Here is a 13,148-nt window from a genome sequence, read left to right as displayed (position 1 = left end):
CCCTGCCCACAGCAGGGTTTGGAACTTTATGATCTTTTAAGGCCCCTTCCAACCTAACCCATTCTGTGATTCTATAAAACCTCTCCCAGCTTCCTGCTTACATGAACAGTGTGAACCCCCTCCAGCAGAACACTGTCCAGGAGCTGTGCACCCTCTGAGGCAGGCAGGTCACAGTCCTGCACGGAGGACTCAGTCCTCTTGGCACGATTCTCTGCAGGCTCACATGGAACACGATCCTCACCTCCCCCAGCATCTGCTCAGCAAGTCCCAGCCAAGAAGCTCCTGGTCAAGGTCTGTCCCAAAGGTTTTATTGCACAACCCATGGCTGCTTGTGCCTCAGGCTGGGGCTTGGCCAAAGGCAAAGCCACGGTGAGAACTTCAGCACGGCAGTGGCCATGGCAAAAGAGCCCAAATTCAGCAGAAAGAATCACAAACACACACAGAACATCCACAGGAGCTCACTTGAAGGCAGTAGCTCACACAATGATCGAGGTGACTCAACCTTTTCAACATGTTCTAGACCTTTACAGAAGACTCCATAAAAAAGCACAATGATTTTAGGCTTTAGCATAAGTCCAAAGTGACAACACACTGTGTTGTTAATTATGTAAACTCATTCATTTTCTGGTGAAGGAAAGCTTTCACCACTGCAGATTTTTAATCTAGGAAAGAAGCCCCTGTGCTGCAGAACAGAGAGCAGCTCTGCAGCAGGGAAGGGAGAAGTTGTTGGAAGTGCTTTGGCCTTGTCATTGGGGAAACAGTCAGAAACCCAACCCAGCAGTGCTCTGGGTGTTCCCTGCAAGGTGACATTACACACTTGTCTCTGTGGAGCACAGGAGCAAGGCAAGCTTTAGCTCTGCCTCTCGACAACAACCTAGAGAGCATTTTCTCCTCTCCACAGCATAAACAGGGCTCTCCTTCTGCTCTCCTACTGTTTTGAGAAGTTAGAGCCACCTGAGCTGTTCATAGTGCAGTGACTGACCCTCCCCAGGCAGCTCTGCTCCAGAACCTGCCCTCACAACATGCCAGAATTTGATCACAGCTTGGTAAAACAGCACTGAAAACTTGCCAAAGGGAACTCAGCTTGTTCCTTGTTCCTCTGCAAGGCCTTGGCCTAGCTGCTTCCCCCCACTGGGGCTTGGTTCCTAACTGTGGAGCAGAGATAAGACCTGGAGCATGCTCTGTGTGTAGAGATTTGGGAGGACTTTGCTCAGAGCACATTCTGTTCCCTAGCAGGATAACAGAAGTTTCCAAGCGTGCAGCCCTCAGATCCCTCAACTGCTGGGCTGCAGCTTCTCCTTCCCACTGTTGTGAGCAAGGCACACGTGTGGGCAGCAGTGCAGGTGAGCTGGGAGCAGCAGGCTCAGAGCCTGCTTCCATGACACTCCAGCTGCTCCCCTGTGAGCCAGACTGGGGGGCAGGAAAGGAGGGAAATCATGGAGACAAGTGTGAGGGAGAACAAGGCCTGTAAGAGCCAAATATTTACTGCCAGGAGACTTCATGAAATCTTTTAGGTTGGAAAATTCATTTAATATCATTTAACCCAGCATTGCCAGGTCCATCACCAAACCCATCTTCAGGGGAAGCTGAAGGATGTCCAGAAGCCCCAACAGTCAGCAATTCCAATTTTCCCCACAAGGACACATTTTATTTTTCAGCATTTTAGGATAGCACACAAAAGTAGCATTTAAACACCTAACAGGGAAGAAATGTTTGGCACTAAAATGCCTTGTGCACCTGCTGTGCTGAGGCAAAGGTCTCCAACAAACTGTTGGTCAAGTCTTTCCTGCATCTATTGCCTTTTAAAGCCAAAGAGAAATGTTAGGTTGCCCTGATTCGGCATGATGGATAATTCCCTCTTTAAGTGACAGGAATTACATTTTCAGCTCTAGAAAGTGAAGCCAGCATTTTATTCTGCAGCTTTAACTGAGCACACAGAAATGGGATGCAGATCCCCAGACTCTGAAGTCTGCAATGTTCACTTGTTTGTGCATGATTAAAGCTCAGATTTACCTCTGTAAAGAATTACCATTTACAACTCCTTTTTGCCCAGAGGCTGACCAGGAGGTTCTCCACTTCATTGACTTTAATAAATAGATGATAAGAATAAAAGAGGAAAGGCTGGATGCCACAAAACATCAGATCTCCCAGGTTATTTGCAACATGCCCAAGTGGAGCAGTGACTCAGAAGGTGAGCATTCCTCCCCAGCAGTGCAGAGCCTGCTCAGAGCAGGACCTGGAATTTGGGAGTTCAGGCAGTGCTTCACTCCCTGCCTGTCAAATGAGTCACTTGAATTTCAACAATATTTAAATAACAGCCTGCATCTCCCAGGCAGCAGCAGCCAGCACACTACAAGCACAGCACTGTCATTTCCATGTTACAAAACGTGCAGGTGTCTCTACTCACACCCACCTGACAGAGCTCTGCAGTTGAGTTTGATAAGGAAATCATCCACACAGAAAACTCCAAGCAGCAGGACACAGCAGGGCCCACAGCAAGAGGCTCAAGCTGCCCTGTGTGCCGCTCACAGGACACTGATCTGTCACTTCCAACGTCCCCGTGGCAGCTGGCAGGCAGAGCCACAGCAGTTCCAGGGACAGGCACTCCTCATGTAACAGGGACAAAGATTGCCGTGCCTGGGAAAGCACAGGGCTGGGAGTCAGGATTCATGTTTGCCAAACAAACAGCTTTCCAAACGTCCCCGCTCCGGCTGTGGACACTGACTGTTCCAGACAGCGCTGTTTGGGACTGCTGCATCCAGGGGCACCTTGGCTTTGCACAAGGCCTGGCTCTCCTCCAAGAGCAAACTTCCTTTTCTGTCCCAATTCAGGGAACTCAACCCATCTAGCTGCCGCTTGGAAAGGCCCTGTAGGACACTGTGTTCAGAAAATTCTGAAACACTTTGCCTAGACAGCACCAAAAGGCGGCTCAAGAGAGCTGAGGAACAAACTGGTTTGTTGTTCCAGGACAGTGTCCAGTGACCATTTCCACTCCAGCTGCCCTGACCATATGAGGGGCCAATTTGAAATGCTGGCAGTGCTGCTTGGCACAGTCAGCTGCAGTGGGTACCCAATGGTTTGTCACACTACAGACACTTCCCAGCTGTGCCAGCCAGGGCTCTGCAGCTGATCCAGAGTGGGAAAGTGCCCAGCCTCTAACAGAGCCACTTCTGCTGTTCAGTCACAATCTTTGCAAACAATGCTGCTCAGACTGATCACTTCACACCACCATGCTAATGTTTTATTTTTATCTCCCATTCAATTTGCCACAGCAGGACAAGAGCAGGCAGAATGGGAAGGCAGAACACTGGTAGTTACCAGGAGTGCTTTACAATCAAACAGAATTCAGAGGTGCAAGAGACTGCAGAGAATTTAGTGACCCACTCTGCAAAGCCCACAACTCAATAACCCAGAAAATTCCTACTTCTCCTAGCCACAAACCTAAAAAAACACTTATAATTAGCAGTGAGATGGCACTTTCAGGAGAGCAGGACAACATCCAGCTGCAGTTGGCTGGCTGGATGCAAAAGCTGGAAGTATTTGTACATTAACAGATATCAGATTTCAAGGCACTTCATTTTCTAGATTTCTTTAAGCATTATTTTTAAAATGCACCTTAATACAGGACATGCATAATTCACTTTGGAATGAACTGCTCATTATCAGTGAAGTATCATAAACTTAACAAAAAGGAGAATCTTTGTGGCTCTCAGATTCCCCCCTTGCTCCTTTAATCACATTCCAGCTATCAATTTCTCAGCTGCAGATAGCTCACACTCTCTGCAGCTCTGCTTGAATCAACCTCTCAGTGACTTTTCTAACAGGGGACAGGCAAGTCACTGCAAAAGGTGAACACAAGGCACACAGAGAGTGGGACCACAGTGCCCAGCATAGTGTGGGGACACAGCAGATACAGAGACAAAAAAAATAATTAAGTTTTTAAGAAGTACCATCTACAAACTGGCTCTAGTTTCCTCTTTGTCCTCTATAAAGAGGTAAAGAAAGTAGAGCCCCAAGCTGAGCTCCATTCTCCTAATGGGAAACCTGAGCACGGAGCAGAATGAAACACTGCTACCTGCTGCACTAGCACCAGCAGTGCTACATGATTTTTCAGGGCGCGTCCTCCTTCCGAAGAAAGTCTTCTACCAGCTGATCAAACTTCTGTGCAGAAAACTCCTTTACAACATTCAAGGGACTGAGTAAATACTGCTCTGCAAATCCAGTTGCAAGGTGCTCACTGGAAACAGGTGCTGCTCCTGCTCTTCCCAGCTGTTCCCTCTCACCTCTGTGACAAGTGCAGCCTTCTTTTGAGCAGAGACCTGGCTCACAGTCGTGCTGAGGAACCTTAACACCTGTAAATGCTTCAGGTTTCTCCTTATTTTTCTCTGGGGACTCATAAACAACCCCTCGAGGCACAGAACTCCCCAGGGATCTTTTCCGGACATTTGTGGGTTTCTGCCCCCTCCTTTGGCTTTGCTGCTGTCCAGACTCATGCATGGGCTTTGGGACTCTGAAGTCAGGAAGCACCTGGGGAGCAGAGCTTTCAGGTACTTTCAGGTATTCCTGAAAGTAATCCTGGCACATGTCACCCTTCACAATGGGAATGATGGAGCAAGGTCTCAGCCACTTCACGAACTCGCGCAGCTCCTCGAAGGACGAGTGATCCGAGTAAGGGATGAGGTGCATGTTGGGGTGGGTGACCTTCACGGGCATGCCCGTGGGGATGATGGCAATGGTGGGGTGCTGTGCATTCCAGGTGACGAGCGTGTCCCAGCAGATCTCGGTGACATTCACGGCACGGATCCAGCCCGTGCCCTCCTCGGCGGTGAACACATCCGGCAGCTCCAGCAGCCGCATCTGCTCCAGGCGCCAGGGGCTCACCACCACCCACGTGCTGAACTCCAGAGCCAGGTCCACCAGCAGCGTCTCCTTGCCCAGGCTGTACACACCTGCCGGGGGAGCAGCAGCTCAGGGACAGCGCAGGGGGACACAAGCCGTGCTGGCAGAAGGGAGGGCAGCACTCACCGATGACCACGTTGTGCCCTGGGTGGGCACGGATGAGGTGGGCAGCCTGGCGGGTGGCCACCGCCCGCGAGGGCAGCGCCCGCTGGGGCTGGCAGTGCGTGTTGTCCAGGTACAGGCGGTCGATGTGGCGGCCCCTCAGCGCCGGCTCGTCCTGCATGGCGCTCGTGTAGCGGAAATCTCCTGCAAGGACAGGGATGGCAGGGCCCAGAGAGGGTGTGGAGTTTCCCTCACTGAGGATATTTCAGAACCAGCTGGTCACAATTCTGTGCCATGTGCTGTGGGACAACCCTGCTTGAGCAAGGCATTGGGACTGATAGTAAAAGGGTTTTTAAATCATGGGGATTTAGGGTTAGAAGGAAAATTAAGCTTAGTAGGCCCTGAAAAAAATACCTTGGGATAGTGTAGGCCTTGTAGCTTGCTAGAACTGCACCTGTGTAACTAGTACATGATAAATTATATCATTAATAGATGTGATGATTATTTAGTAATTAAATATAATTACTGTTTAATTGTAAGAGTAATCATGAGAAATGGTAGTCAGAGGCTTGAGAAAGATCACAAGAAACTGATGCTTCAATAAAGTCAATGTATACAATAAAACAATGTAAGTTTAATAATTAATATGTAAGTTATATAATGATAGAATATAAAATACTTTCGGCTCAAAAGTCATGTCGGATTCAGATTTGGATCTGTACCCGTTTCCCAGAGCTCTTTCAATAAAAGCACCTGCATATAATTATATCCCCTGATTATGTGTGCTCCTGAACGCTAACAGGATCAGGTGACCCACTGCAGTCCCTTCCAAACTGACTCATTTTGTGATTCTGTAATTGCGGGAACCTGCCCTGTACCTGTGTAGAGGATGGTGCCAAAGGTGCCCTCAAAGAGGAACATAACGGAGCCAGGGCAGTGGTTGGAGTCGATCAGTGTCACCGTCACCTCACCCACGACATGGCTCTGCCCCACCTCGAGCGGCCGGATCCAGCACGTCGGCACCTGCAGGGGCGAGGTATGAGGGCTGGGCAGGCCAGATGACAGGGGACAGGCGAGTGGGGATGAGGCGGTGGGGATGAGGCGGGTGGGGATGCCCAGGCGGGCCACACCTACCTGCAGGCGGTGGTGCAGGAGGCGGGCAGTGATGGGGGAGCAGTACAGCGGGCGATGCCAGGTACTGGACAGCCCCACCGTGTGGTCCGAGTGCATGTGGGATAGGAAGAAGAGGCGGGCGCCGGCCGCCCTCCGCAGGCTCCAGAAGTCCACGGCGATGGGGGTCCCGGCCAGCACCGACCCACTCATGGCGGCGGACGGGGAGCCCGCTCCCCTCACGCGCCTTTTGGCGGGAAGCGCCGCGCACGCGCGGGCGGCGCGGGGCGGGGCCGGGCCGCGCGCCAGGGGAGGGGCGGGGTTGCGCGCGCGGGGGTCACGCGGGCGGGGCGGGAACGGGATCGGGATCGGGATCGCGATCGCATCTGCATCCTGGGGTCTGGGACCGGGATCGGGACTGCGACTGGGATTAGGGCTGGGATCGGGACCCGGGATCGGGACTGCGACTGGCAGCGGGTCCCGGGACTCGGAGCGGGAGCGGCGCTAGGAGCGGGACCGGCGCGGGGCCATGCCGTACCTGGGCGGCGAGGAGGCGCTGCGGGAGCTCCGGCGGGCGCTGTCGAACCCGCACGTGCAGGCGGACCCGGCGCGGTACCGCGGCGCCGTGCTGCGCGTGATCCGGTACGGCGGCCGGGCCGGGCCGGGCCGGGCGGGGGGCGCGGGGCCGCGGCCGGGCCGCGCTGAGCCCCGTGCCCGCCGCAGGCTGATGGCGCAGGGCGCCGACGTGTCGGGGCTGTTCCCGGAGATGGTGAAGGCGGGCGCGGTGGCGGACGTGCTGCAGAAGAAGCTGGTGTCGTTCTACGTGCGCGCCCAGGCGCCGCGGCAGCCGCAGCTGGCGCTGCTCGCCGTCAACTCGCTGCGCAAGGACTGCGCGCACCCCAGCCCGGCCGTGCGGGGGCTCGCCCTGCGCACCATGTGCGGACTCAGGTGCGGCGAAACGGGGCCGGCCCGGGGCGTGTCCCTGGCCGCCGTGCCCCGCTGACGGCCGGCTGGCCTCCCGCAGGATGCCCGGGATCCAGGAGTACCTGCAGCAGCCGCTGGTGAACGGGCTGCGGGACAAGGCATCCTACGTGCGCAGGGTGGCCGTGCTGGGCTGTGCCAAGATGGTGAAGCTGCAGGGGGACTGCGAAGTGGGTGAGTGGCTGGTGGCCGTGGGGCTGGGGATTTGCAGGTGCTGTGGTCGTGATGCACGTTCAGCCCTTAGGGCTGTCCTGGGGTCCCTGCGCTGCCCCCGCGTTGTGGCTGCAGGGCAGGAGAGAGAAAGTAATTAAAGGTAATTAATAAAAGACTGAGAAAATTGCAGTGTGCCAACAGATCTTGAAGGCAGGAGCTCTGTGCTTTGCAGATGGTGCTCTGGTGAACGAGCTGTACAGTTTGCTTCGTGACCAGGACCCCATTGTGGTCGTGAACTGTCTGAGGGCCTTGGAAGAGATTTTGAAGAAGGAGGGAGGTGTTGTCATCAACAAACCCATTGCCCATCATCTTCTCAACAGGTTTGTTTTCTTTGGCGTTAAGATGATGCTGGGAGCTTCTCTTGTTCTCCTGCGTTCTATGCAGACAGGCAGTTTTTGGGGGACGCAGCCTTTTCTGCACAGATGTTCCTGCCCTCCCTGACTCGTGCCCCCTGTGCCCCTGGCAGGATGCCTGACCTGGACCAGTGGGGGCAGAGCGAGGTGCTCACCTTCCTGCTGCGCTACAAACCCCGCAGCGAGGACGAGCTCTTCGACATCCTCAACCTGCTCGACGGCTACCTCAAGAGCAGCAGCCCCAGCGTGGTGATGGCAGCCACCAAGCTGTTCCTGGTGCTGGCCAGGGAGTACCCAGATGTGCAGGCAGATGTGCTGGTGCGGGTGAAGGGCCCGCTGCTGTCTGCCTGCACCTCGGAGAGCAGAGAGCTCTGCTTCACCGCGCTCTGCCACGTGCGCCAGATCCTCAGGAGTCTGCCCGGCCACTTCAGCAGCCACTACAAAAAGTTCTTCTGCTCCTACTCGGAGCCCCACTACATCAAATGCCAGAAGATGGAGGTGCTGTGTGAGCTGGTGAATGATGAGAACGTGCAGCAGGTGCTGGAGGAGCTGAAGGGTTACTGCACTGACGTGTCGGAGGAGCTGGCGCAGGGAGCGATCTTTGCCATAGGTGAGAGCTGTGCCTTGGCTTGGCTGCAGCCCTGCACCTTTCAGGGGGGCTGTTCTCTGCTGAGGAGTGCCTGGGCAAGCACCAAATCACTGCTTTGTGCTGCAGCAGCATGGACACCCACCTGCCCAGGAGCAGTTTGTGTCAGAGTTTCTGGAGCACTGATTGTTTCACAAGTCCTGGCGCTGTGCTGCTTCAGGTTGTGCAGAAAGTCCTTGAATCTCATGCTGTAGGAGATGCTCTAGACAAAATGTGTAATTTCATCTTGTTAATGAGCCTTCTAGCATTCAGTGAGGCTGTGCGGGGGGTGGAGGAGCTCTAATACCTGCTTGTTCTTTGAGTTCTGGTGCGGGGAGAGTTAAGGTGATAGTTTTGGTTTTGTGAGCTTTAAAAATAGGTGAATTACTACAGTATTCTTAAGGAGAAAGTTGGAGTATGATAAAATGCCTTTTTTGATGTATTATATTTAAGGAAAGTTCAGAAATCTTCTGAGGCATGGCCTCAAAAAAAAGAACATGTCCCTGGTGTGGAGAACAAGCTCATGTGGCCACACTTCCAGAAACAGTAGTCAGAAAGGAAAGGAGGGCGACTGTGATGAGTAGCTGGGTTTATGATTCCTGTTTCACTCTGCTAGAAGGTTGATTCTTTTGTCTTTTTGGCATCCTTGCAGCCAATATTGCCAGGACATACACAGAGCAGTGTGTGGGGATTCTGACAGAGCTTCTGGGGCTTCAGCAGGAGCACATCACCTCAGGTAACCATTGCAGGCTGCTGCTGGTTTATGCTCTCAGGAGGTGCCTTTGCTGGAGCTCGTGATCCCAAACTCAAAGACACTTGGCTTTCAGTTTAATTGGCACCTTCAGCTGGAAGTTTTCCAGGTGGGTTGAGGGGTGTAAGGTGTGTTCCTTCTGCAGGAGCTGCTCTCTGTGGGAAAGGGGAAGGGGTTGTAGCTGTGTTCATGCTTCTTTCTGGCTGCCACCTGCTGACTCAGGGAGTGAAGGGCTCAGCAGAGACATCTTGCTGTCTATTTGAGAGCCAAGATGATTAATAAATCTTTTTGATCTCTGTGATTTCTGTTCCTCACATAATAGTCTGATGCAGTTGTGCCCAAGCTTCCTTTTTTCTCCTCTGCCCTCAGATCCACCTTCACATCGCTGCTGTTCCTGCTGTTCTCTTTTAACTGGTCTTGCTCTCAGATTTGAAAACCACACACTTGCACTCAGCTGTTCAATTCCATCTCAGGAGCTGTTGGTGTGCCTGAGTGGGCAGCAAAACCTTTCAAGTTTTGACCTAAAGTTCATGAGCCTCATTTTGAATCGGGGTCAGCTTTAATTTGTCATTCCAACCTCGTGTGTCTGAAGCATCATGAGTCAGAGGCTTTTTAAAGGCTGGCAGTGACCAGAAGAGAGGCTGCTCTCCAGCAGAGGAACAATCTGAAGTCTCAGTGCTTTATTTTAGACCTGGTGCAGCTTTGCTCTGACAAATGCAGTCGTGGGATTGGGAAGGAGGATGCCTCAAATCACAGTCTCAGGCAGGGCACTGACCCTCCTGGCAGAGATTTACACAGCCCCTTGAGTAGGGGGGGTTTGAAATGATTTTTCTTTTCTCTAGTGGTTTTTATAACTCCTGGGGGATGCTGATAACTTGTTTTTTCTTGCAGCTGTGGTCCGTACTTTCCGGGACCTGGCCTGGCTGTGTCCCCAGTGCACAGATGCCGTGTGCCAGGCCCTGCCTGGCTGTGAGGACACCATCCAGGACAGTGAGGTGAGGGGGAGGATGGACAACGACTGCTCAGCTTCCCTTTGCCTTGAGATTGGGGGCAAAAATCAGAAATCCTCAGATTTGTTCTCCCATTGTGCTTATTTGGTGCCAACACGTGGCACACAGCAGCTGTTTGCTGGTGTTCCTGTGGTTCCTTCAGGGCAAACAAGCACTGATCTGGCTCCTGGGCACCCATGGGGAGAAGATCCCCAATGCTCCCTACGTCTTGGAGGACTTTGTGGAGAACGTGAAGTCGGAGTCGTTCCCAGCAGTGAAGATGGAGCTGCTGACGGCGCTGCTGCGCCTGTTCCTGGCCCGGCCCGCCGAGTGCCAGGACATGCTGGGCAGGCTGCTCTACTACTGCATTGGTGGGTTCCCTGCATCCCCACAGCTCTGAGGGACCTGCTCTGGCTGTGTCCCCAGGCTGTGTCAGTGCCCTGGCTCTGAGGAGGCCGTCCAGGCTGCTTCCAGGTGCTTCCATGGCTTGGGCTGCTGCCTGGCCCATGGCTGGCTGATGAGTGTGGAGTCATGGAATCAGAATGGAACAGACCTTGAAGATCATCCAGTTCCACCCCCTGTCCTGAGCAGGAACACCTTCCCTGTCCAGCCTGGCGTTGGGCATTGCCAGGGATCCAGGAGCAGCCACAGCTCCTCTGGGCACCCTGTGCCAGGCCTCTCCCCCCTCACAGGGAACAATTCCTTCCCAATATCCCATCTAATCCTGCCTTCTGTTGGTTTAAAACCATTCTCCCTTGTCCTTTGGCTGTCTGCCTGTAAGCAGGCTTGCATTGTATGCCTGACAGTCTGCTTTAACAATGAGGTGTTAGTACTGAGGGGCAGTGTGGCTGACAGAATCCTCCCTGGGTTGCATTTCTGTGGTTGCAGAGGAGGAGCAGGACATGGCCGTGCGAGACCGTGGGCTGTTCTACTACCGCCTTCTGCAGTCTGGGGTGGAGGAAGTGAGGAGGGTCCTGTGCAGCCCCAAGTCTGACCCCTCCATGGGGCTCCTGGGGGACCAGAGCAAGCAGCCTGTCAATGCCTGGGCTTCGGAGTTCAACACTCTGGCCACAGTTTATGGCAGAGAGCGCTGGGCCCTGGCCACTGCTCAGCAGCCTCTGGAACCCTCTTACTCCTGCCCTCCCTGTGCTGACTCCAGCAGCAGAGACACAGGTAAACCTGCCTCGCCTTCCTCTGGGAGCCATTCTCCCCTTGCCAGCAGATCACAGAATCCCAGAATGGCTTGGGTTAAAGGGAGCCTTGAAATTCCTCTTCTTGCACCCCCTGCCATGGGCAGGGATCTTCCACTGTCCCAGGTGCTCCCAGCCCTGTCCAGCCTGGCCTTGGGCACTGCCAGGGATCCAGGGGCAGCCCCAGCTGCTCTGGGCAGCCAAGATGTTCTCCCGTGGGTTTGTTTGGAAAAAGGTCAGAGGGCTTTGGGGATTTGGTGTGCAGTGTGTGGCTGGTCACTGACTAGCCCAGGAAATGCTGCTGGTGGCACTGGGGTTCCAGCCCTCCTCCATCCAATGGGCTTTGTGGAGCTGGGAGCTGCATCTCACAAGTGTTTGTGCTTTCATTTCAGAATCACTGGTTTCTGAAGGGAATAAGGAAGTCCCTGAGGTTCATCCTGATACTCTGATGTCTGAAGGGAATAAAGAACTCCTCAAGGCTCATCCTGATGCAGGCAGCCTAAGCTTGATTCCTGATGTTTCCCTGACTGCAGAACAGTTTGAGAAGACCTGGCTGAGCCTGGACACGAGCTGCCAGCTCTCTCTGCCCTGGTGTGGGCCTGTCCATGCAGACACCATCCAGACAGCCCTTCGTGTTGTGCACATCCAGACCATTGCCATGAGCAAAGCTGGAGCCCAGCCCTGGAAAGCTTATCTGAGTGCCCAGGATGACTCAGGCTGCCTCTTCCTCACAGAGCTCCTGCTTGAGGCAGCAGATTCAGAGCTGCAGGTTTCAGTGAAGCAAACTGAAGCAAAGCCAGAGGCACTGCAATCCTTCATCTCAGCCTTGAGGACAGTCCTGGAGGCAGTGGCTGGACTGGAGTCTTGACTGGTCCCTGCTCCCAGCAGGATGCATGCTCAGAGCACAGGAAAATTTGATTTCTCTGCGTTCTCTCACCCTACCCAGTGCTGGTTTGGTAGTTTTAAACTGCAGAGTTTCCAGATTACCTGGAAAGCCCAGGTGGTGTGGGGGAAGCTGCAGCTGGGGCTGGGGAACAGGGCAGGGTGGAGGGTCTGCCCTCCCCCAGGCTGGGGAAAGGACAGGGTCACTGGTGTGAGTCACAGGACTGGTGGCATCTGTGGTGGGTGTCACGAGGCACAAACATCACTGATGGAACCAGAAGTGAGCAGAATTCAGGGGTGTGTTTTGGAGAGGTTTTTTTCCTGAGACTTAAAAATAATTTTAAAAAAACCCAAACCAAACACCAGAGGCACCAGGACTCTGCCACTTACCTCACATTAAGAGGAACAGAGCAGTGAGAAGAGAATCTTTCATTCTTAGCTCCTTTTACACTTGTTTTAATTTGCTGTCTGGTTTCAGTAGTAGCTTTGCTTTGGGGTGAGCAGAGTTCTGCTGTGCCAGAGGAGGGTGGGCAGGGACATCCTGACTGCTGGAACCAACACTTCAAGAGACAGATGTGGGTTTTTAATTGAAATGTGGTACTGAGGTGAGAATTCTCTCTGAAGTTCCCCCCCAGCTCCTTCATTCAGGATGATGTACACAGTGAGATTGAGCTAACAGGGCTTTAGGGTACTCTGTGAGGAGCACAAGCTTCTTTTAACCCTCTTCTGATTTCTGATTTTCGGTTTCTTTGAATGACTCGATTGTACCCTCAAACGGCACTGTGCCTCCCATGCACTTCACCAAATCCCTGCCACTGTTAAACACACTTCCCTAATAAAAAGGTGAATAATTCTTGGCTGATTCTGGAGTTTCTTGTTCTTTCAACCCTCAGGACTGTGGATGGAGTGATCTGTGGATCAGGGCAGCTCTGCAGCCCAGCTCCTGCCTCTGTGTCCAACAGGGCCTTTCTCTCTGACCTTCCTTGCAGCAAAGCTTTAAGGAGCAATTGGGCAATAAATTAATCTCAGCCTCAAATGCCAAATTACTGTAAA

At 53.4% G+C, this 13,148-nt stretch overlaps 2 protein-coding genes across 2 annotated transcripts; one reads left to right on the top strand and one right to left on the bottom strand.

Moving 5' to 3' along the window:
- Window positions 1-4,110: 4,110 nt before the first annotated feature.
- Window positions 4,111-6,428, bottom strand: DCLRE1B (DNA cross-link repair 1B). The gene is made up of 4 exons (XM_021535978.3): window positions 6,136-6,428; window positions 5,880-6,024; window positions 5,026-5,205; window positions 4,111-4,949 (listed from the first exon to the last, which is right to left on the bottom strand). Exons 1-4 carry the CDS (start codon window positions 6,322-6,324, stop codon window positions 4,111-4,113), a joined length of 1,353 nt encoding a protein of 450 aa, XP_021391653.2. The 5' UTR covers window positions 6,325-6,428.
- A 108-nt stretch (window positions 6,429-6,536) lies between these two features.
- Window positions 6,537-12,957, top strand: AP4B1 (adaptor related protein complex 4 subunit beta 1). Its single transcript, XM_021536027.2, has 10 exons — window positions 6,537-6,753; window positions 6,835-7,059; window positions 7,136-7,266; window positions 7,478-7,625; window positions 7,772-8,268; window positions 8,936-9,019; window positions 9,926-10,029; window positions 10,187-10,394; window positions 10,912-11,196; window positions 11,606-12,957. Exons 1-10 carry the CDS (start codon window positions 6,641-6,643, stop codon window positions 12,079-12,081), a joined length of 2,271 nt encoding a protein of 756 aa, XP_021391702.2. The 5' UTR covers window positions 6,537-6,640; the 3' UTR covers window positions 12,082-12,957.
- The last annotated feature ends 191 nt before the right edge of the window (window positions 12,958-13,148 follow it).

Source organism: Lonchura striata, chromosome 30, assembly GCF_046129695.1.
Source record: "Lonchura striata isolate bLonStr1 chromosome 30, bLonStr1.mat, whole genome shotgun sequence".
NCBI lineage: Eukaryota > Metazoa > Chordata > Aves > Passeriformes > Estrildidae > Lonchura > Lonchura striata.
This window is presented reverse-complemented; position numbering and strand designations above follow the sequence as displayed.

Excerpts from the sequence above, each read along its gene's own strand:
- AP4B1 (XM_021536027.2), top strand. The coding sequence starts at position 6,641 with ATGCCGTACCTGGGCGGCGAGGAGGCGCTGCGGGAGCTCCGGCGGGCG. Across the intron at positions 10,030-10,186 it reads ACACCATCCAGGACAGTGAG|GGCAAACAAGCACTGATCTG; the intron begins GTGAGGGGGAGG and ends TGGTTCCTTCAG. Across the intron at positions 10,395-10,911 it reads GCTGCTCTACTACTGCATTG|AGGAGGAGCAGGACATGGCC; the intron begins GTGGGTTCCCTG and ends CTGTGGTTGCAG.
- DCLRE1B (XM_021535978.3), bottom strand. The coding sequence starts at position 6,324 with ATGAGTGGGTCGGTGCTGGCCGGGACCCCCATCGCCGTGGACTTCTGG. Across the intron at positions 5,206-5,879 it reads TGGCACCATCCTCTACACAG|GAGATTTCCGCTACACGAGC; the intron begins GTACAGGGCAGG and ends CTGTCCTTGCAG. Across the intron at positions 4,950-5,025 it reads AGGGCACAACGTGGTCATCG|GTGTGTACAGCCTGGGCAAG; the intron begins GTGAGTGCTGCC and ends CTCCCCCGGCAG.